The sequence below is a fragment of the Micropterus salmoides genome, unplaced genomic scaffold, assembly GCF_014851395.1.
Source record: "Micropterus salmoides isolate LMB-PRFRI ecotype aquatic unplaced genomic scaffold, ASM1485139v1 Ms_hic_scaffold_17, whole genome shotgun sequence".
NCBI classification, from domain to species: domain Eukaryota; kingdom Metazoa; phylum Chordata; class Actinopteri; order Centrarchiformes; family Centrarchidae; genus Micropterus; species Micropterus salmoides.
The window spans coordinates 25,388,014-25,412,967 of NW_024040817.1; the positions used below are offsets into that span (position 1 = coordinate 25,388,014).

The 24,954-nt window shown below is 38.5% G+C and overlaps 1 protein-coding gene across 1 annotated transcript; it reads left to right on the plus strand.

Moving 5' to 3' along the window:
- Window positions 1–5,785: 5,785 nt before the first annotated feature.
- LOC119906741 (CMP-N-acetylneuraminate-beta-galactosamide-alpha-2,3-sialyltransferase 1-like) lies at window positions 5,786–23,765 on the plus strand. Its single transcript, XM_038724079.1, has 6 exons — window positions 5,786–6,175; window positions 6,355–6,551; window positions 6,878–7,057; window positions 22,650–22,695; window positions 22,795–22,914; window positions 23,380–23,765. Exons 1-6 carry the CDS (start codon window positions 5,930–5,932, stop codon window positions 23,557–23,559), a joined length of 969 nt encoding a protein of 322 aa, XP_038580007.1. The 5' UTR covers window positions 5,786–5,929; the 3' UTR covers window positions 23,560–23,765.
- The last annotated feature ends 1,189 nt before the right edge of the window (window positions 23,766–24,954 follow it).

Genomic DNA, 24,954 nt, shown 5'->3' on the forward strand with positions numbered 1-24,954 from the left:
CCCCCTAAGCTCTTTGACTGTCAAAAATAAACTGCTTTATAAATGTAATCCATCACTCTTGTTATTTTTTTTATCATCATTTACTGATTACAACAACTAACTACAGCTCTGCTTCAGCCATCGGCTCATCTGTGTCATGTACATTGACCTGGTGTGTAATATTGACACAGAGGTCCTGTTAGAGAACAACAGTAAAAATATCTGATCATGTTGATGAATGTTCTGTCTAATTACACCAATCTTTCCAATTTGGGGTTCTAACAACTATATATTCCTTTACAGGCCAGAATCTGAGGACTGTGGACAACATCCAGACTACTGTGTTTCCATGCACCACACAAGGCTGATCTTCCAGACCCAGGACAGAGTAACAGGCAGGTCAGTGGGGCAGCATACAGACAGTTTGTAGTGTGGCAGTGTGGAGCACACAGTTGTAATACTGAGTTGCTGTGTCTGGAAGATGTGCAACGGTTATCCTGATCCATTAGGACAATACAGAGGTTTAATCCTAGCAGGAAGTAAGATCTAGTGTCGCTAACTGACACACAAATAATTCCCTCCACTGTGTGAATGAAAACCTGTACATTTTTTTCTTTTTATGCCCAGGAGGGTAGAGAAAATACAAAAATATTTCTGGATAATATTTTCATTCTTTTAAATAAAACATTGAAAATGATAAATGCCTTTTCTTTGCACTTGCAGCATAAACAATCAAGCAACTACATGTATGTTATGACTGAAATAATGACATCCAAATGTGGTATAACACTTGTTTATTGTTATTATACTACTAAGACTACAACCTATCTCACAAATAGATCATTTTTAAAACATCATTAAAAATAAGTATATAAAGGAAGAAAGACAAGGTGTTTCCAGATGTATCGACTGATTATGAAGACAGTTCAGACTTTACACGCAGCATCGTATCGCTGCTGTGGAGATGATTAAATATATCACAATCACTTCTCTGACATGATTACCACATTTCAAAACCAACCATATTACTTTTTGCTTTATATTTTGCTGTATCTAGCAACACAGTTGGGGCAGGGACAACTAACATTGAAATGTCTCTCATAACTACAGACACACAGCTACATCATTTGTAAAAGAGTAACATCCAGTCAAACAACGCCTGCAGCCACAAGATAATCACACAGATTAGATACAAGGTGTAAACATAGGTGTGAACATAGTATAACAAACCTAGATGGTGGATAACTAAACCGGCGCACCTACATTGTCTTACCTAATATTAGCTCACCTACAGCTAGATATAATTCATCGTCTCTACTCTGGCTCCTACACCAGCCTGGCAGCCATGGCAGCGAGGGAGAGTGACAGTCAGCCAGCCAATCATTGCATTTGGTCCGAATGAAACGAGTGGCCGTGTTTACAGCAGCCTTGAGAGGACCACAGACAGCCAATTTTTATACTCTCTTTTTCAGAGCACCTAACTTTTTAATATGCACTGGTGTATGTAGACGGTTTCAACAAATATGACAAAAAGTGTTTCAGAAGCAACTTGCCTACCCTGCCTTTAAGTTGTTCCAAAATAATAAATTTAATTCTGATGCTGGGCAACTTCAGCTAATTGTCTTGACCAGTCTACATGCCTAAATGCATCGAGTTGCTGCCACGTGATTGGCTGATTAGCCAATTGTCTTAACAAGCAATTGAACAGGTGTCCCTAATAAAGTGGCCGTTGAGTGTACATCGCAAGATCCCTTGATTGTGAGGGAAGAGCAAGGAATGGCCTTGTCTCTTGTCCTTTTTCCTGTTTCTGCTTGTCATCTCCTTGACTACAAAAGAAAAATATTAAACATCAGTGTGATGACTTCCTGGCTGCCATTTAATTAAATGCATCCATGGATTAACCACAGCCTCACAGTTTAAATGGGAATAGTAAAAGTTCCAATGCTTTATAATTCTCAGACAACACGATCAGCAGCTGCCTTACACTACTTTAATTAGACATTTAACTCCTTACATGCCACAGATAAGCCACATGTTTAAATGAATTCTAGAATAGATGGCAACAAAGCAGCAGAAGATATTACTTTCATTAGTCAAGTTTCATGTCTTGTGACAAATGTGCATCTTGTGACAAATGTGCATCTTGTGACAAATGTTCAGGACACCTAAAGGCACCTTACAGTGATGTTGACCCTTATACTAATTTATTGTTAAAAAATAAACCTGGTTCACGAATTAGGCAAATAGATGCACAAATGCAACTTTATTTCTCCAGGATGTTACCATAGACTGTATTAGAAGTGAACTTATCCACGGGACATCCCCTTGCTCTGCCTCTGATTTGCCAAATGAAATACAATGCGACCTCAGTCTGGCGAGTCAAATCAGAATTCATCCACGCAGCTCCTCTTTTTTGTAAAGATTTGCAATGCTTTATAAACGGGCAAGATGGTTCTAACATAAGTCTAGATCTTCCTTTGACATCTTTTATTTTTCAAACTCCAATCTCTCCATATATAGTAAAATTCTTTATCCACAAATCAGCAACATAATGAGAGAGAAATATACATGACATTCCATCAAACTAATTTTGACAGCTACTTCCGGTCCCGCCCCCATACCGGATATGTGTATGTATCTGATAAAAGGGGTGTATCCGGTCCCGCCCAAACCGTAAATATGTGTATGTAACTGATAAGAGGTGAGACTTTTTACTAATACCTTATTGTCAAGGGCAAACAAGCCACTATGGTTGAATTCAAGACATGCAATGAAACAGTGTAAGACTGCTGAACATCTTGTTATGGCTAGTCAAGAACCCCGTGGTAAATCTGGGCATAACATAAAAAATAAAAAGCCATATGATAGATATTGTTACAGACTTTTGTTGTTGAAGCTGCTGGTTCCTGTTGAGCTTTGGAACGTGCAATAAGTGTTATTAGCACAGATCACGGTTGAGCCAAAATAAAGAAGCTGATTTTTATTCTTTTACCTACATGAGATTTATTTTAACCTTCTGTTTTATTTTCATCAACAGAAAACTACTGTCCTGTTGTGTCAACAAAGTAGCTAACTAGCATTTGAATACTTCATCCCCAAGGGAAGAGTTCTGGATTTCATGACCTCTGTAATAGTCTAATAAACCCTAATTAGCAAAAGGCAGCTGGTTCTCAGTAGAAGGATCAAACTTTAGCTCTTGAAGTTTCCAGTAGATGAAATTTTTTTTAATTCTAGCTTTTATACTAAAGAGGAGGCCTGTTAGCATGACTAGTGACTTATGAGTAAGGCTTTAGTTTAGAATGAGGGACATAGTCTATATGTTACTGAAAGACTAAATTTAGAGTTATTTGGACGCTGTTAACACTTGTAGTTTAGGAAGGGGAGGGATGCAAGGAGGTGCGTTGGGTGGAGCACATTCCTCAATTCACCCTGCACAGCCTATGCTACACCAGAAAGAGAGAGGACAGAGAAGAAGAGACACAGACTCTAGAAGGATTAAAGTTTTAAGACTCACAAGTTTAAGACTAGGCTACAGCTTTTCACAAGATTGATAATGATGGCAAGTTTGTAAGACAAAGCACTAGCAAAGATTTTATAAAGTTTAATTTTGGAACTCACTCATAATGCGGTTTAATTTTTACTCACCGTTATACCATTTTACTGCTTTACTGTAATTATTTAAATTTATTCTTTACTTGTTTAATAATAAAGACTGACTTGATTCCAAATCAATGAAGAAACCTCCTACTCCTTTGCTGGCCCCGGAGATTCCTCCTTTACTTATAACTCACTGCTATACTTTTTTTTTAATGATAAATTTATTGCCATAAACACCTACTAGTTAATTCATTCAAGTTCATGTTTTATTACTTAATAAAGTCTTTAAATCAATGAAAAACCTCCTCCAATTATCAGTCAAAAAACACACAAGGGAAGGATGTACGCACCCCTCTTATCAGATAATACACATATCGGGTATGGGGGCGGGACCGGAAGTAGCAGTCAAAATTAGTTTGTCACGTATATTTCTCTCTATAATGTATTCAACATAGTATAACTTTCTAAAAATGTAACTTATTGTGGAACTCTGGCTGTTGTTTGTTTTATTGCCATATATCTTTAATAATCATAAATAAAAGAAAGGGGTTTGGGTAAAGGAGTAGTCTGCACTGTATATCTGCTTTGACGGCATTGGGTGGCAGAGCTAGGCCAGACATAGTTTTTAAGGATCATCCGTGAGAGACTGAGTTATCTATGGCACCAAGAGTGGGATGCAGACAGGAATGGTGACACTAGACTGGTGGGAGGCAACAATGTCCTAAACAGTCTGCAAGAAAGAAAGAAAGAGAGACAGAGACAGAGAGAGAGAGAGAGAGAGAGAGAGATATTAAGGACACAAATTTGTGGTTATTTTTAATGAACTGGGAGAAAATATTGTTATAATATTATATATGTTATATAAATATTATTTTGCGCATGCGGGTCAATCAGTTCACACCGGAGTGGGCCACATTTAAAAAATAACGCTACATTCAGTCAAAACATATGAGATCTGGGCAATATTGGAATTAAGCATTAAAGATTGCAGTGTAACGTAGCCTTAGGCCTGCAGTATGAAGGTAACCTTAGTTTAAAGTAAGTAATTAAGCCATAAAAAAGCGGGTCACGTGACAATTTCCCTTTTTATAGGGGCTATATCTTTCAATTCACACTCCATTTTAGGACTCCGTGGACTGCATGAGAGACAGATCAGGCGCTGCTGTTTTACCAGGAGCTTCATCTGATGAAAAGAGTGAGTTTGATTAACTAATGATTTACATATATACCTTCCAAGACTTCCAAAACCAGAAACCGGGAAAAGAACGGAACCACAGCCCCAGGCAGGAAAAATAGAACCATGTAGGCTGATCCGTGAGAGCAGGTGTGCTGCTTTTGTTAAGAGTTTGGTGTTTGTGGGTCTAAATGAAACAATGTAGAAAAAGCAGCAGTAGCCTATTTCTGTATTGTCTGGCTACAATTTACAATAAGCTGCCACGACTCACTCACATTGTGCATTCAGGTTTTATTGTTGTAAAGCGTTTGGCAATGTGATTGTCTCATCTTCTTCCTAAATGTCTCCAGAGCATGCCATTCACATTCTCTTTATATCCATGGGCATATTTTCGTAGTGAAGAGGTCTAATATGTAACTTTTTTGCCAATACAAAAAGTTATGTTCCAGCAAAGTAAAGGCTAACCTCTGAAAAGACACCGACAGATGACTGTGAGAATGTGTAATCAGAATGTTATTTCCTGGTTAGTCAACAAGTGGTCCTAAAAAGGCGTGACACACCTGCTTCACACAGGGGGAACACCACCAGATGATCTGGACCACCGTAGGCCTAAATATCACACAAAACAAAACCATATATTTCTCTTTTCCCCTTTTTTAAACAGAAAAATCCAAGAATTATCCATACACTGATTGGAAATGTTCTATCTCGTCATAAACGTCTGTATGCATCTTTGAATGCCTTTGGTCAAACTCCTTTGCCAGAAACGTGCCAGTCCTACTCTCAGAAGACTTCTTTGTACTAAAGTGGAGCAGCAGGCATTCCACTAGTTCTTTATCATCAACCTCAGATGCTCTGATCTAAATATAGGCTATGTTTACTCAATTGAACTATAGTAGAGGTGGATTATTCTCTGATCAGGTAAGACAAAAATAAAATCAACAGGCTACGTTTGAATGGATTCAGCTTTATTGGTTCATTTAATGGACAACATAATTTTCATAGATTTTAGGTATGCCATGCTTTGGCTCATGAAATGAATGGAAATAATAACAAAAATCAACTGAAAAACTTTATGTAAGACTATTATTATTCATATTGCCTAAAATAAACAATACGACAGTTTATATATTTCACCACACACTTTGTCTACAGACTGGAATCACAAGGTTCACAGCCATGACGAAGACAAAAGTGAAGATGTTCGTTGTCCTGCTGTGTGTGACTGGCATCTGGGTGTTGAGAGGACATGTTTCAAGAATGTTATCAGAATACTTCAGCCAGCTCCAGGACACATACCCCTGTGCTTTTGACAAATGCTTATCAGAAGATGATCTGTGGTCTATGCTGCATTTAAACACATCTGTTGAACCATTTTTGTCAGCGCAATACAATCTCTCAGAGGATGCTTTCAACTGGTGGAAGGTAAGTTGCTGGAACAGTCTCTCAACCTGCAGTTATCAGATCAGGATCAGGAAGTGAAACACAATTATATCACAAATTCATCATCACTTCTGCCCAACATTTGTTTTAGTTAAACAACTACTGAAGCAATACATTTCACAAGTAGTGTAACAGAAATGTTTGTTTGGTTTGTGTGTCAGCGCTTACAGGCTGAAAGGCACGACTTTAGTACCTATAAAACAACCGTGGACAGGCTGTTTGAGATGTTCCCATCCAGTCCAGATGTCATAAAACCCAGCCCTGACCTCTGCAGGAGTTGCGCTGTGGTGGGAAATTCTGGCAATTTGAAGCAATCACGATATGGACCTCTCATAGATTTACATGATGTCATCATAAGGTAAATCTTTCAGCTAAGGATTGTGAAGCTCTTAATTGTGCATAACTGTAAGCCTTAATACGATTTAAATGGGTGAGTTATATAAAAATTCACTCTCTCACAGTTGTCATGAACTGGGAAATTAGATACAAAAACCAGGCTACAGCCGGCCTCAAGTGTCCATTTGAGGAACTGCAGTTTTTTGTTCATTTTTCTGTCCTGGAGGTTGCTGCTTGGATAAACATAAACGTTTTTTCCTCAGTGTTAAAATTCAAGCAGTACCCTAATGTACTGTATTTTTGTCAATGACAGTGGCATATAAGATAACATCCCATTGTTCTATTTAGAATTAACCATGGTCCTACCAAAGGCTTTGAAGCAGATGTGGGGACCAGAACAACTCATCATGTCATGTATCCAGAGAGTGCCGTGGACTTGGATAACAACACTCATCTTGTGCTGTTTCCATTCAAGATACAAGATCTCGAGTGGCTCATCAAGGCCTTCTCTACTGGATTTACTGGAAGGTGAGTCAGATCTTTATTAATTTATTTATATAATATATAATAATCCTTATTTGTAGAGCAAGTTACAAAGTGATTTAACAAGTGTAAAGAATAATACAAAAAACAAGATATTTCTCCCCACTCCCCATGTAGCCCTAATGTGTTCAATACAAAATAAATAAATATGACATCATGTAACGTGGAAATTATCGCTGGTGAGGTATTGAGTGAAAAATTTAGTTACAACAAACTGTTGTCTTTTAATTATTTATTAAAGAGGTGATATTATGCTCATTTTCAGGTTCTTATTTATGGGTTGTACCAGAACAGGTTTACATGGTTTAATTTTCAAAAAACACCATATTTTTCTCATACTGCACATTGCTGCAGCTCCTCTTTTCACCTTGTGTGTTGTACGTTCCGCTCTTGAGCTACAGAGTGATGCATCTTACTTGTACAAAATCTTTGTTGGGAGTTGCACATGCGCAGTTCCCAGGTAAGGACTACTAGCCAATCAGAAGCAGAGAAGGGCGGGTTGTAAGAAACAAGGTAGTGTGATCCAAATCAAAGCCGCTTCAGACTGTGACCGTAACCTAGCAGATGCTATAAGTTAGTCTCAAGTCCACAACCACACAACATCATTGTTCCACATCTTACCACAAACCACTACAAAAATCATCATATTTCAACTCAATTTTACATAAAAATTGGTCAAACAATTTGAACGTGTGCTCAGTAGCTTTCACATCAGGTGTAACATTAGCATTATAGTTTACAATTTACAACAACTCTGCACTTCAACAGTCTGTGAAGTTACATTGCCGTGTTTATTTTAAATATACACTCACCTAAAGGATTATTAGGAACACCTGTTCAATTTCTCATTAATGCAATTATCTAATCAACCAATCACATGGCAGTTGCTTCAATGCATTTAGGGGTGTGGTCCTGGTCAAGACAATCTCCTGTACTCCAAACTGAATGTCAGAATGGGAAAGAAAGGTGATTTAAGCAATTTTGAGCGTTGCATGGTTGTTGGTGCCAGACGGGCCGGTCTGAGTATTTCACTATCTGCTCAGTTACTGGGATTTTCACACACAACCATTTCTAGGGTTTACAAAGAATGGTGTGAAAGGGGAAAAACATCCAGTATGCGGCAGTCCTGTGGGCGAAAATGCCTTGTTGATGCTAGAGGTCAGAGGAGAATGGGCCGACTGATTCAAGCTGATAGAAGAGCAACTTTGACTGAAATAACCACTCGTTACAACCGAGGTATGCAGCAAAGCATTTGTGAAGCCACAACATGCACAACCTTGAGGCGGATGGGCTACAACAGCAGAAGACCCCACCGGGTACCACTCATCTCCACTACAAATAGGAAAAAGAGGCTACAATTTGCAAGAGCTCACCAAAATTGGACAGTTGGACAGAAAAATGTTGCCTGGTCTGATGAGTCTCGATTTCTGTTGAGACATTCAGATGGTAGAGTCAGAATTTGGCGTAAACAGAATGAGAACATGGATCCATCATGCCTTGTTACCACTGTGCAGGCTGGTGGTGGTGGTGTAATGGTGTGGGGGAGGTTTTCTTGGCACACTTTAGGCCCCTTAGTGCCAATTGGGCATCGTTTAAATGCCACGGCCTACCTGAGCGTTGTTTCTGACCATGTCCATCCCTTTATGGCCACCATGTACCCATCCTCTGATGGCTACTTCCAGCAGGATAATGCACCATGTCACAAAGCTCGAATCATTTCAAATTGGTTTCTTGAACATGACAATGAGTTCACTGTACTAAAATGGCCCCCACAGTCACCAGATCTCAACCCAATAGAGCATCTTTGGGATGTGGTGGAACGGGAGCTTCGTGCCCTGGAAAGAATGCTTTCAGCACCTTGTTGAATCAATGCCACGTAGAATTAAGGCAGTTCTGAAGGCAAAAGGGGGTGAAACACAGTATTAGTATGGTGTTCCTAATAATCCTTTAGGTGAGTGTAATTCACAACCAATAAAGCCTACTTACAGGTTGTGATTGTGGATTTCCAGAGTCGGAGTTGCATCGTCTTTTAGGACTAAACCTTGAACTGTTGCCGGTGTTCTGACGATCTATGCTGCCTTGCAGAAAAATGCTACCATAGCGCAAATCGATAGACTGGACTCTACTCTGCCCTGCTCCGTTTTCCATTGCAGGTAGTACCCAGAGATAGTACGTAGCTCGTCGTCATAGCGAAGCCACACACAACTGCCGCAACATAATGTTCAATGTGACCCACACACCAGCGATCCACACAGCTTTCTCTTTTTTAAGTTAAAACGTTTCAACATTCCTCAGAATGTAAAGACAGATAAGCGGTATGAAAACCTTCCAGCTGTGTTTTCCTCTGCTGTTGTTGCTGCAGCGGTCTGTGTGACGGTGGGAGCAGAGGGCTCTGTGAGTGGGCGGCTGGGCGGCCTCACACGCTCCTCCCGCGGGTTGGCGCAGGCTTCCCCCGCAGCCACTTGCGGAGCTCCTCAACTCCGAAAATATTCAAGCACATTTTTGTTCCGCCATCACTTCTCGTAAAACTGTCTGCAGCAGCCCTTGGCATCAATAAACCCGCGTAGAGTTCGACCAGTGCAATATATCTTTATTGTTCCATCACGCACCATGAAACTAAAACAAAGCCACAATAAATCTTACAATACACGCATCAAAGATACATCTCCCACACTACTTGAATTAGCATTACACATGATAATTTTTTCCCAACATCAACAACAAATTAAAATACACACGTACCTCGCTCCACTTACCAAGGGTACAAATATTTAACAGAGGGTTGGGAAACTTCATTTAATCCTCGCCATTCCTTTAGACAACATATTGCATGCGGCAAACGCTTCCTGCTCCGGTGTGGATGTATCTCTCGTGAGCAGGGCCACCGAGCTTGTTTATATCAGTTCCCGGGCACGTCTTTTAGCCAGATGTGACTAACTCATAATAATGACACAAGCAAAGAAACGTCCACTTACATTGTCAATATTCTTAATCTACACAGCTGATTTCTGACCTCAAAACTTCTCAGAAGTGGATTTAGTGATGAAATTCCACACGAAAACTGTAAAATATTAAACTTTCTGTTGCTGGCCTCTGTCTAGTGCACGCAATGATGAGGCAGTGAATAGTAAATATTCTCTCGCACCAATCAGCAGTCTGTCCTGCTTGACATTTTAGTATCCCTCAGCTCGCTTGGAACCTCGATGGAGGTGAGGTGATACGAAAAAAAGTACCTGGAAGCAGGTACAGGTGCAACATTTCTACGATGGAAAACCAAACAAACGGGAGTCGAGCCAAAGGGGCTCCGCTCAGACTAGCTTAGCTTGACCCCGCTAGCCGCTTGGCAAGCTTTATGCTTTATTTCATTGTGACGTCACAAGTAAAGGAAGTGAAGGACTGGACTAAAAACAAGCTGTTTCAAGTGGTTCAGAGCAGAGCTTTCTGTGGGAGATGGAAACTCCCTTTGGGCTGGACTTTGCGCTTTTTCACTTTGCAAACCTGTTACATGCACAAAAAAGATATATAACTCAATAAAGGAGAGGGAAAAAGCCAAAAAGCACAATACTTTAATCAAAAGAGAATGACAGAGAAGTACTACAACAGAAAATCAGCTGGTCCAGAGACTAGGGCAGCTTCTGTCATCTGTCCCAGAGCAAAGGGATGAATAATGGTTTACACAGTCCAGGTTTCTATGTTTTGGGAGGAGTGGAATGACAAGAGAGGAAAACATTTTTTTCAGAATATAGACATTGTTGAGTTATGAGCAAGCTAGGGGATCAAACATATTTGTACTTAAGATTGATCCTTGAAAAAGGAACAACCTTGGTGATGATATATATGTATCACACATCCATAACTGATGTATGCTGTGGTATCTAAAATGTCTCCTAGATTAATCTGCGGGATAAAACAGGGACATCTACGATAGCTACAGGTGTAAATGTTTTGTTTGCACAAACCACTTTTTTGTCTGAGACCTTTGCTTTAATTAAAGGCTGTTGTATGGACCCATCAGATAAGCTTTTCCAAGTGTATGGTTTTTCTCACCAGTTTAGTAGCCCTGCCACAGGAATGAAATGGATAATAATGAGTTTGGTATATTTATTCCCTAGATTGAATTCAATTAGTTTTTTTTGTTATTACCTCAATATTTAACCATCACTAACTTTGACTGTTGATTGTAATAAAAACATCCAACCATCTCCAACCACAGTCTGTGATGGAGCGTTACTGTCTGTGAGAGTGTTGATTATGATCTTTGCCTAACAACGGATTTGTTGAGACAACCTGTGTGCATTAGGCCGCAATAGACTTCATTGGCTACTATACATGTTTGAGGAGTGGACATTTAGCATATGTTTAAACCAGTGCCATATCATTTATATCCACACGCAGTCCCAGGCCCTGCCTTAGTGAACTGGCCGGAGGAGGTTGAGGGGGGTTTGAATTAGGTGTAGTGGCTATCTTAATTGTTCGTAATTATAAACTACTTATCAACTAAACTTATTTCTGTTATCATAACCACATTGTATGAACGACGCAAGACAATTTTACGCGTTGTATTGGCCCGGATAGAACCAACGAACAGGTCAAAGGTCAGGTCTTGGTAGTTCCCGAGTACAGTGGACTGTGGAGAGCCTTTTCAGTCAGTAAGGCTCCGTTAGCTTAGTTTCATCAGTTTCAGGTTGGTCTAGTGCACAGTTTTCGCCATGAATCATGGGAGAGAGATTTATCTCTCTTTTTATCTTTATTAGTAATTAGGATCACCTCTTTATGATTGGTTTTGGAATAGATGAAAAGGTTTGTTTGCAGTGGGAGAGAGATGTACTCTCACTGTGATCCCATGTCCCAGTTTTATCCTGTCTGTTCGTATTGCAATTGTGACAGACTAATCTATTCAAAAGTCTGAGCAGAGTATGTGTTTCTGGCTCCAGTGGCAAATGTGTGTTTTTGCAGTGGCTTTGAGATCACACTCTCCTCCCATTCCCAGTGCTCTGATTACCGAAAAAAGTCAACAAGTCAAAAGTCATATTTCAACAAAGTAGGAATACCACATACCACATGATACTATATTTGCAATATATGCCACACCTCTTGGGCAGTTTTAAACAGACAATGTAGAAATCACCTGCTAGGTTTAAACTAATTAACAGTTACTCTGGTAATTTCCTAAACCCTTTGTGGTCATTATTCATTACAAATGTAGGCTTGTTCAGGTTTTACTAAGACATTAATATGGCATTCATTTTAGCTTCAGTGTGTTTAATTTATTTCATTTTTTAACTCTAAATAACATTATGTATGACAACGGATTTTTTTCAATAAAAAAATGACATTGTACAGATTTCTTTCAATACAATTGTGTTTTTCAGTCCTCTACCTTCAACAATGTCTTCTATAAAACCTTAAAAGGCCCATTAGGTAGGTGAAAGCCAGTGCTACAATGGGAATACCGAAAAAGACCATTGCTCCTGTGATGGCTATTCCAGCTTGCTTTTTAAGACCTCCCTCCCTGATTTTTCTTGGCCACAAATATGTTGAGTACAAATTAAGGGAGGGCCTCTTGGATGGCTAGAGCATTGTTGTGATCACAAACCTGTGAAATATTCCAGAGAGAATTAAACCTACTTTTTTTTGCTAGATGTTAAGAACACATTTGCTCTTTGCTCTTCCTCTGAACAGAAATCTGGGTGGGATCATGTGGTTGCTGTGGTAGTTTTGAGCGTTGTTGGGATTTAACTCAAGAAATGTGTGTGTGCATCAGAAATACTTAACCTAAATGTTTTTCTCACATGGATTTGCCTACATTTATAAACAATAACTATCTTCTGTGAATTGAAAAATATTCATGTGGAGAGAGTCATGTATATATAAATCAAGAAATAAATTTGTGATTCCTCCAGTGTGAATTATTAAAGGCTGAAGGTCAGAAATTAGGAAGGTCTTTACCTGGTAGTCCTTGATTAACTCATCTGTCTTATCATCAATGTAGAGAATGAGGCCTCTGATCACAGCTTCTCTTCAGGACTCAGTGCTGCTACAAATATATGAAATATGAGATTATCTTACAGTACAGATATCAGAATGCCGCAACATTAAACTAACAGCTACAATATTAAAAGTACATACCTTGTTTATGATGTCAAGGTTCTCATCAAATTTCTTCCCAACAGCTCTCTTCCATGTGTTTGTCCAACTACTCTGGGAATGTGGACTGTAGTGGCTTCAGTCTCATCCTCGAGAATTCTTCCTTGATCTGAGAAAGAGAAACGTCATGAGATAAGAAGTAGAGACACAGGGAAAGAGAAACAGAATACTAAGAAAAGGTAACCCTAGAAACTACCACCATGGGATCAACATAAATATATCAGCAAGATAATGGTGACTAATGTACAGCCAGCAACATCTGGTGCATACACATTAGAAATTAAGTCTTGCTGTGAAAAACAGTGAAAAGAGTGAAAAATAATTTAAAAAATATAGTAAGCCTATATATTTTTTTACTTAGTTTTTGCTCTGTGAAATGCAAAAAAACCCCAAACGAGACAAGTAGAACTCTGCCATCTGAAATGAAAACAACTTTTTGTCTGGCCCATGAGCTAGTTAATATAACTGTAAATTGGACATTCACACACTATATGCACAGATTGCACATCACATTGTAATTTGCTTTCCTAATACAGCTACCTGATATACTTCTGTACATTTCTTATTTTATTTATTTTTATACAGTAGTTGGTTAGTTTTTTGCATATATGTATATATATGTATGTATTATTTACATCCAATAAAAGTGCTGTTTTTGCCACTGACAGGTTCAGATCGTTATTAGCTATTAGTGTCTGACAACATTATAGAAAGGGTCCTTACATTGCCATCACCAAACACACCAGACTCCATTTAATAATCAATACTTTTAGCATGTATAGAGCCAGCATACTTGTTACATGTAAATAGATGATTTTAGGGTTTATTTCAACCAAACCAGAGTGGTGGCTGTTGGAACAATGGAATGACAACTAAGATGGTTTGTGGTTTTATCCTGTTTCTGTCGACTTTAAATGAAGTGTGTTTTATGATGATACAGTTAATTTGAATGGAGTCTGGTGGGTTTGGCGATATCAGGGATGTTTCATGTTAAAACAAAAAGGATCCTATTCTTTAACAAAAGGTCGACCTCTTTCCATAATGTTGTCAGACACTAAGAATAATTATCTTAGCATGTCAGTGGCAAAACAAGCACATGTTGTGGATGTAAATTGAAGGTGTGCAGCTGCCTATTAATGTTACATTTTAGCTTCTTTCATGCAGCAGTCTCTTGGACCAATTTCAAATGTCCAGGTTGTTAGAAAACAAAGTTACCGAAAGACATCATTCAAGCTGCTCTAAAAATCCAACTGCCTATGTTAGCTTACACTACATGCCTTATTTTATAGCTGCATGCATGACTTTACACTAGAATCAACTATTTTATTGGCACTTGCAGAGTTTCAGTTACACATGAAGCAACTAAAGCCACCTACCTACCAGCTTAAGCTTTGCATGGCACAGAAGTAACTTTTAGCCACATGGTAACAGTAAAACTTAGTTACATTACTCCAGCTTCCAGTATAAATCCATTATAACAAATTTATATTTAAATTACACGTAAAGCCTCGTTTTTGTGCTATTATAAAACTGTAAAGACTGTAGTAACGTAGCTGATCCACATGTTCCTCATTTGAATGCAAGGGGTTTCCAGACCAACAGAACAGGAAGGGAAGTTAGAGTCAATGAGGCTCCTCCAGGCTCCTCCCGCACAATAATTATTGTGTGCGTGTATGTAGCCTACCTAAGAAGATTGGCTGTGATTACTTCATACATTTTGTAAAGACAAAATGCACAGTGTCACAAAAGCATATTAATTCAAAACTAGATATATTCATGTAAAGATACAAACATAACATTTAATTGTTAATATCAAATATTTAATTACATTATGAAATTTTCTCCTACTTGGAATTTGGTGCAGTCTTAAATAAGTTTTAATAACGAGGGATTCCTACTCTGACTTCACTCCAGGCCAAAGTACAGGAGGACAAACTTCTGTTTGGGTGGAGCCCATAAATATTTTACAAGCCAATAATAAATGTCTTTTGGGATATTACTAACAGTCATTAATTTTAATAAACATCTAAAGGTTCTTAAGGTATATATAACTTGTTAACAAGTTTCTAGTAGGTGCTCATACAGATGTTAATAAGAAATAAGAAATGTGTTCATTCATATTTTGAGTCTTATCAATGTTAATAAAGATGTATTTTATAAGCTGCCTATTAACATTAAGATTTTTTTTTAAATTTCACTAAAAGTGTCTTACAACGAAATAACAACTCTGTTACGTTCTCAATAACCAACCCATATAAAGTCTAATTAACGTTAATAAACATCTTATTAATGTTAAAGACAGGTACATAAACCATCAACAAGTTTCCAATAAGAGCATGGGGGTCTTATAAGCAATTATAAATTAGGTAATTGTGCTTTAGTTAACACTTATTTGTGTTTATAAGCATGTTATGAGGTTTTATAAGTGTTTATTATTTTTTAATTACTGCTTATTTACTGGTAATAACTGCTTATTACAAGCACCTTAAAATAAAGTGTTACTGATTGTTCTGCATGTTGTTCCAGGTTAGAAAAAACTGGATTTTCCAAGCTCAGTGAAAACAGCCAGCAGCTCAAATAATATGACCGTGTTTGAGAAGGGCCCATATTAAGAGTAAGCAAAGAAGTAACAGGGGGTAAAGACTTAATTATTATTAAATTATTATTTATAAATAAATAAAACTGACTATCACACCTTTCTGAGAGAGATGGCCACCCAACAATGTGAACCACAATTCTACTTCACCAGACCATCCCCTCTGAAGGGCTCTGTAGGCTTATGGGCCAAAGTCAAGAAACAGCGCCATCTTCTGACCGCCAGTCTTTAATTCTTGTGCTTGTCTCTTAGCAGAGTGTCCCTAGGAATTAACATTCATGCTGCAATTAATCCTGCAGCACACAATTTACATCCAATACAAACAGTTAGCGCCAGTACAAGACGTAGTTTTCCCTTTGTGTAGGGAAGGCTAAAAGTAATGACTGACTGTCATGCAAGAGACTGGACTTCATGTCCTGTGTCAGACAGTGTAGTTGGCTTAATTCCCCAATCTCAATACATGTCCAGTAGAAGGAAAGTAACACATCCCAGCACCATTAACCTGCAACATACCATCTAGGATGTTATATATTATTATATTTATTATTATATATGTTGTTGCATTTTCTGCGAATGAGGGCTTGCACAGCAGACTTGGAAACTGCCTTATCACAGCATCTGTAAAAGGGGAAAAATGATTTTGTTTATATAAAAGCAAAATTAACCTCTAATTAACTAACTACCAGATTATTTATTTTGTTAAACGCAGGGAGAGGCGTTTGAGCAATATCTCGTCATTCAGTCTCGGCAGGCTCGGGGAAAGAGGTCCAAAACTTCAACTGGGTGGTCTGGACTGCGGTGCACGTGGGGCAGAGCCAGGTGTTGGGACAAGAAGTTCGCTCTCTGCTGGAAAACGGGGCCAGAGAGCTTATTTCCCCGACAGTCCAGGTTCTACAGCCGGTACTTCATAGTTCCCAAGAAGGACGGATGGGTTGCGTCTCTGCGGAGATTCAGGTTCAGGATGCTTACCATCCCCGCCATCATCAGTCACATCCAATCCGAGGATTGGTTTGTCACGATAGATCTGCGAGACGCATATTTCCACATCTCCATCCGTCCCTCTCACAGGAAGTTCCTGAGGTTCGCCTTCGGGGGCGCGACGTACCAGTATCGGGTTCTTCCGCCTGCCCAATGGACTATATTCCTAGGCGTGGTGTGGGACTCAATGACTATGCAGGCCCAACTGTCTCCTGCACGCGTCGGGTCCATTTTGTCCACAGTGACCAGAGTGCAACGAGGCCGCACCATCACTGTGAAACCCTTTCAGAGGGTGTTGGGTCTCATGGCGGCAGCGTCCAGCGTAATCCCGTCTGGCCTGCTGCACATGAAAGCCCTGCAGTAGTGGTTAAAATCAAAGGGATTATCCCCGAGGGGAAATCCATTCCGTCTGATACGGGTTACGATCACGGTTGCCTTTGTTCCCTGTCAGTATGGAGGAAATCTTGGTTCCTGTCCCAGGGTCCCGTGTTGGGAGCGTCATATCGCCGGACAATTATTTCGACAGACGCCTCGCTCACGGGGTGGGTGCCGCTTTGCAAGAGGCTCCCGCGGTCGCCACGTCCTTGTCAGGACCGACAACACGGCAGTGGTGGCCTATTTGAATCAGTAGTCAATAGTTTCATTCATGATTTCAGCCCCGCCCAGAGGTGTTCCCACAGTGTCATCACCGGCGCAGTGTCTCGTTCCCCTTCTCGGGAAACAAGGGTTACATACGTAACCGGAGACGTTCTTCCATTACAACATGATCAGAAACAATACATAAACACTACTGTACATTCAGCCAATGAGCTGTATATGATAAAATGTTATTAAACAAGAACAGCAAAGAACAAAACATTAAGACCTGCTTAACAGCTGTGCTCTCTACATGTCATTTCACATTAACACAGCAGTCAATTTGTGAAGTACAAAAGTAGCCAATTACTTACATGTATAACAATATTTTATAATAATATTTATTTTTATATTGTTTATTTTTCACAAGAAAAGAGCAAAAACAGTGATTGTGTGCAGGAGCCAGACATACCTATGAGCACATTGAGCTTTTGAGGGTCCAGCTGGCTCTTTGAATGCCAGACTTCCCTGTGAATGTGGATCGGGCTAGTGTGTCTTTTCCAAATATCAGTGTTGAGGTCTTGGATAAAAAAAACAATCCCAGAAAGCTCCTAAAAGAAAAAATATTCACAGTTACGGCAGTACTACCACCTAGTTTAGTTTAGTTCTTCATTTGCATATCTTGATTAAACACTGATTCTTACAGCAAATCATTCTCATCATTCATTATTTGATTTTGTTTAGCTAAGGCAGGAAATTCAGACTCCCATCTGGGCCCAACATTAAGTTGGTTAAATGTGGCAAAGGGTTGGTTCAACTTTTAAAAGTTTAATACATGATATATGACCATGTAAATTTACATAAAGTTGAGCAGTATTTTATATAACATCACATGCTATTATATAGTGTGGTCAGGCATTACCGGACACATAAATATTATTTCAAGCGCATCTTAAAACAATTCTCACATACCCGTGTACACGTTGACATCGCTGTTATTAATGAGTTATATTGGTCACTGTAATGATTCCCCCATCCGTGGTTGCAGTGAAGTGAAATCTCTAAAAGCAGTGTAACTTTGGAAGATATCCACTTTTGACTAGATTAACACAAATGCTTAGCTGATACTTCATATTAGCATTAGCTAAACTTTAAAATTAATTTGTACGAAAATGACAACTTGCCTCACAGCAAGAAGGTCTCGGGCCCCGGCCTTTCTGTGTGGAGTTTACATGTTCTCCCAGTGTCTGCGTGGGTTTTCTCCAGGTGCTCCAGCTTCCTCCCACCGTCCAAAGACATGCAGACTAGGTTAATTGGTGTCCCTAAAATTGTCCTTAGGTGTGAGTGTGAGTGTGACTGGTTGTTTATCTATGTGTGGCCCTGCAATGGACTGGCGACCTGTCCAGTGTTTGCCTGTTGTCTGCTGGGATTGGCTCCAGCTCCCAGGCGACCCTTCTTTAGCGTATAGACAGCATCATATTAATTGCATTTATACTCATACCAGTGATAAAGACCTTACTGGTCATCTTAACAGTACAAAAGCTGAATTGAGCACTCACACACGCATGCACAGGCCTGCCTACATTCTTAACCATCAAATTCCAGCAACAGGTAGGTAAGATATGTTTTGCAGTGGCAAAATGTTTAGTGGTGTTTTTGAATTGTATATAAAAATAAACACCACTTAATTTCGGTTTAAAATGCTTTGTAATGGGCATTACTGAGATTTTAACTGCTATAATATTACCAACATTTTATTAGTAGATATTGTTTTATTTGATTTGATTTATATCTTTCCATATTTTAATATAGGCTTGCACTTAATTATATGCTGTGTGTGTGTAGCATGAAGGAACTACAAGTTTTGTTTTTTTATGCAGTTTTGTCTGTTTAATGACAAATAAACAACCTTGTACCTTGTAATGCCTTATATTAACGTTACTGCGTTACAGCAAAAAGCAATACATGACTGTAATTGCATTTCTTTTGTAACGCATTAGTCTCAACACCGGTTCTATGGCAGATGAAAGTGGCTGTCTAGATTATGAAGCTATGAAGATGCTAGTTGACTAATATCACCTAAAAAATATCAGAAAATTACTATTAAAGTTATAAATCAACCTGTTAGCTAGCATTAGCCAGAGACGGGGACTCGAGATTGAGCCTCGGACTCAAGTTTGAGACTCGGACTCGAGTCCGACTTAAGCTGCACAAACAGTGACCTCACACTCGACTTGATACTTCAGACTTGAGTCGGACTCGAGGTGCAGGAGTTGTGAACAATGTTTATATTTAGGAAAAGTCTGATGAGCGTGCTTGCCAAACTAGTGCTTGCCAAACTAGTGGTGGTTGATTGAGTTAATGATTTAAGTCCCGCTGGCTGCCATCAGCGTTAATTATTAACGGTGGCTGGGGGTGTGTTGACTTACAGTAGTTTATAAGCTGTGACAACTGTGAATAGTTGTAGAGGAGTTGTACATCAGGCTATGGTTTTACTCTGTAAGTAAAAAACAGGCTACAGGTTTAGGTTTAAGACCGGGTATGGTTGTAACACTTTTTGCTTCAGCAACTATAACTCACTGAATTTTTTGGCTAGAACTCTCAAATTTTTATACAAAGTACCCACATTTGTTCACTACAAATGGCACCAATTCAATCCTCTACAAGAATATCACAGGCCTCGTGAGTTGATGTCAAATGCAATGTGTTCCCTTGTTGCAACCTACCCCAATAGCGGGGTAGGTTGTAACACATGCTTGGGTAGGTTGTAACAATCACATAAAAAAATCAAAAATAGATGCCACACTATATGATAAGCTTCCAAAACAGGTAGTGATATCAAAGAACAATGTTTCTCTCTTGCTGTAACAGACTTTGTCTGATGACTCACGTGCATCAACAGTATGTGTATGTAAATTTATCTATAGAATAAACTTACTTAAAAGTATACTTAATAAATACTACTAAAATGTTCCTAATTAAAGAACATCTCTGTACATCCTTAAGTCTAACTAAAATGAGGTGTGTGTGTGTGTGTATTCTTATTCAGAGTTTCAGTTAGTGCTTGAAGTGGTTTACTTTCTTATCTCAAAATCAGTTTTTTCTCTATATATTCTGAATATGCCTGTTTCCAGACTTGATGCCTGATCGGGGAGGAAGTAGGTAAATACTGAAATGATCACCTAACTCCTATCTTATCTCTATTTGGTGGAATTGGTGTTATTACAACTCTCTCCATGTTACAACCATACCCGTAACTGTCTCAAAGACATGTTTAATTGAAATGTCTATTTTGTATATTTGTATGTGTAAGTTCATGAATATTTGAGTTCATACAGCCATTTAAAAATAGGAAAAACATGTGAAGATGTTAAAAGGGGTAACATTCACAAATATGTCTTTAATTTAAATACTGTTAAAAATGTTGTGCTTTTATATAAGGTTTATTTCAACGAACAACAGAGAGTAATGGGAAATGGGTCACATGAACAGAGTTAAGATAAGGGCATAACCATGGCATTATGGGTAAGAGACAATGTGGAGGCAGAGCAGAGCATGCAGAGGAACGAAATGAAGCCCCAAAATAACCATATTCTGCACTTGGTTCAAGAGGCGCACACGGTAATTGCCTTTCATTTGTTTACCTTTGTGTATGGTACTTGTTGGTGTACTTTACGTGGACAATATTTATGTTTGGTTATATTGTATGATTTCATTGCATTTCGCTTGTGTTAATGTGTTAGGGCCTGTTTATCAGTGGACACTAGCTTGAAAGGCTTTAAAGTGAATGTGAGATGAATGTTTTAAGCTGTACGTCTTATTATTTTCTTGTAGTTTCACAGTGTCTGCTGACGAAGGAGAGAGTTGCCATAAAATAAATCTTCAAAAGACATCTGTATGATGCATGGCCATTATTTCTTGGGACCAGTGTAGCTACACCCGGTCTCCCCTATCTTTGTTTCAATATAATATTCAAGTCCCCCAGTCTTTGACTTTTCCTAAAAGTGTGTTATGTAGCACCCCCTATTGTTAAAAAATGTCAAGGTAAAGCCAGATTTAAAAAATGGGCATTCATACCTATAAGCGCCAGGTGCTAAATGTGTTGAAGCAACATGTAGCAGAAATAATCTCAAAATCACGGCATTTTTATAGCGGGTAAATTTTACCCGCTATGGCGGTTAGGTATACAACGAACCCTGGCGGTTCTAGTGTTAAGTTGTTATTATGTCTGTGGTGTCCACCTTTGCCATGTCCGAGTCGGGAAAGTAAAACAAAGCAAACCTGGGAAACAACATAATTTTCAGGCCAAAATTAGCTTCCCTCTCAACACTACGTTAACTTGACACAGTAACCTGACTTTCACGCAATGTGATTGGGGCGTCGATTAGAAAATCTTGATTCTGATTGGTCAAATTGATTGCATTGCACTAGCGGGCTGGGCAGGAGGGCACACTTTGCCCCTGTGTATATGTGTTTACTGTTTACAAACAGTATAACTACATTATGATTTAAAGTATGCTTATTACCATACTTTTTTTTTTACATTAAAGATGTGTGTTGCTACCTTCTTGGCAAGGTCAGCGTGGGATCTCAACTGGCTATTTACTTGGTTAAATAAAATTTTAATAAAAAAAGAGAAGAAAAGAAAAAAAGTGTAGGCTATATAAGAAATACTCTGCTTTTGAAAAATATATTAAAATGTTATAAAAATAGGTTTTGAAAATCTAGAAAACAGGCATAAAACATTTGACAATCACATTAATATTTTAAATATATTGCAGTGGACAATGGAGCATAATTGGCATGAATATATTTTTAACCCGCTTAAAGTGTAATTGTTTAACAATATACTTCCACAAAGTAAACCTCAATAGTATTTACTCCTGTGGTACAAATATATTTTTAATAAATAGACTTACATGTACTATAAGCACACTATGTGAATTTCTAGTACATTTTCAATGCCTTTAAGGGCACTTCTTTTCAACCTGGAGGGTGTGTTAAGGACAGGCTTCCATGCCAGTTTGAGCCAATAGGGACCAGCAAACATGAGAGCAAGTAGGAGCAGGAGAGGAGGTGCCTAAAACCTGTGAGAATGAATGGGGCTCATCCACTTTCATTGTTTAAATAGCTTGAAAAGTTCTTAGAGTTCAGAAATGGAACATATAAATTAAGAATCATCTCTGCTTTAGTTTTGTTTTGGAATGCCTAGTATATCATTTTACTGAAAAAAAAGCAAAACAAAGCAGTATCCTTTATTTAATGTTGTATTTTCAACAGGTCATATGTGCCAGTTAAGTCAAATATCAAAGCTAACAAGGATTTGGTGAGTATTATTTTGAAAGCATTCAACAACACATTTTATTGGCTACAAAGGCAGTGGCTCCTAGAAATAAGTGTAAAGGTTAATTCTGATTCATAACAGGTGATGGTGATCAATCCAGCTTTCATGAGGTATGTTCATGACATGTGGCTGCAAAAGAAGGGCAGTTATCCATCCACTGGCTTTATGACTTTGATTCTTGCCCTCCATATTTGTGACGAGGTGAGTTAATTATTATCCTTGTGAATGTCACTAGTGTTGCTGTAACAACAAGTAGATGTAAATTATGTTTTGACCTATAATTAAATCCTTCAATGGCTATCAGGCTGTGCCATCACAAATCGACTAAGCCCAAAGACAGGTGACACTATTCTCTAACTCAGACTTAACTTCCCTTAAACTGCCATTGAATCCTGCATTCACCCCAGCAAAGAGCTCTGCTGTTTTAACCAGACCTGCATTGGCTAACCCAGACTTGTGGCCTGACTGGCTTGATAGACAGTTCAGTTTGAATGCTGTGGCCCACTCAGTAGTCCCGCTGCCAGTACTGCTTATGTAGTGTGATTACAAAATTAACATCTTGAAAGTTGTGGCACTTGTTGCAAAGGCAGTGTTTCATTATGTACATACATTATGTAATTCTGTTAGTTAATAGATGTTTTTGTTGTTATTTTTCTTATCCAACAGGTCCGTGTGTTTGGTTATGGAGCAGACAAATATGGAAACTGGAATCATTACTGGGAAAAACTCAAAGACACAAAGTTTAAAACTGGAAAACATCCTGGAAGTCATGAGTATGGAATTATCGAGGAGCTAGCTGAGAAACAAAAGATCATGTTTTTTACAGGTCGGAGATCTTTCTCTTAGCATTTAAACTATTCATAAACTTGATAGCAAATAATTTATCATGCAAAACAAGAATAAGAAGACCAACTGCCTTGTTGCAGACATTAAAGAGTGGTAGACAAACTGTGAGTGGCTAACCTATTTCTACTGAGGGAAAAGTAAAGAACTAAAAAATGTTTAATGAATGTGAATGATCCTGTTGTATGGGGGACCAATTCTGACAAGGAAAATAAATACAGAAATAAATAAATGCTCATTAAATAAATAAGCATCCGATTAAAATAAAGTACATAAATAAATGAAGGCAGTAATCAAATTATACAATGAGACAAATGTATATATCTCTTGATTTATCCATTCATTTTAATCTTCTGTATCTGTGACACAGCCCCTCCTCATTTGCATAATGACGCAGAAATGCATAGAGAAATGCAAAAATGGATGAAGAGGATTAAGAATGGCAAGAAATTATGAGATTCAAATAAGAATACCACATCTTTCTGTGCAATTGAGTTTAAAATGAGGCCTTTTAAGCTGTGATTACACGTTTAAACATAGAGGGGGCTGTTATACTTTTTGTAATAACTGGAAGTCAAGATGTCATCACTCCACTGATGTGGGCAGTGAAGTCATGGTACAATAGTCTACCCTTGCAGGTTTAATTTCAACTCACTATTAAACAGTCACTTATTGTCAGCCAGCTTCTTTCACACAGTGTGTCTATTGACACACAGAGACAGGAAGTTAAGACATGTTTAATTTGCATGGATGGGATATTGATTTGATGCAAACAGTTGGTGGACACTAAATCTCCAGGCGGGTGCCATTGAGCCATTGCAGAAGAACAGGCTGGAACATATCATACATAAATGCATGTGTGCATACAAAATAATTTACACATAATCTCATTCACACATATATGGACGTTTACATGGACACATACATTCGTTCTGAGCTGACTGTAAGTAAGGAGTAGGCTTCAGATATGACATCTGTATTTTCATTCATTTTTTTTAAAAAATGCAAATGAGGTGTTTTCTTAGAAATGCCTTGTGACTCAAAAAAACCCCAACTGATCAGTTAACAAGAGAAGAATGTCTTCTATATGAAACACAAAAAAATTGGTCCATGGCCTCACGTACTGACAGTGCGACGTTGCAAAAATGGTTAAGGTTTGGTTAGGTTAGGCACATATACAAGGTGGTTATGATTAGACCATGGCTTAAGTTAAAATTACCACTTGGTTAGGGTTAAGAAAACGTGGTTTGGTTTAAAATGATGTCTGCCAGATGTCTGCCTTTTCTGCATCAGTGGAAACATCAATTTATGTAAAGGGAAACAACTAGTCTGTAATGGACTATAATACAGTAAAGCTCTCATTCTGTTTTGCTTTCAATTATATATTCTCCTGTAGAT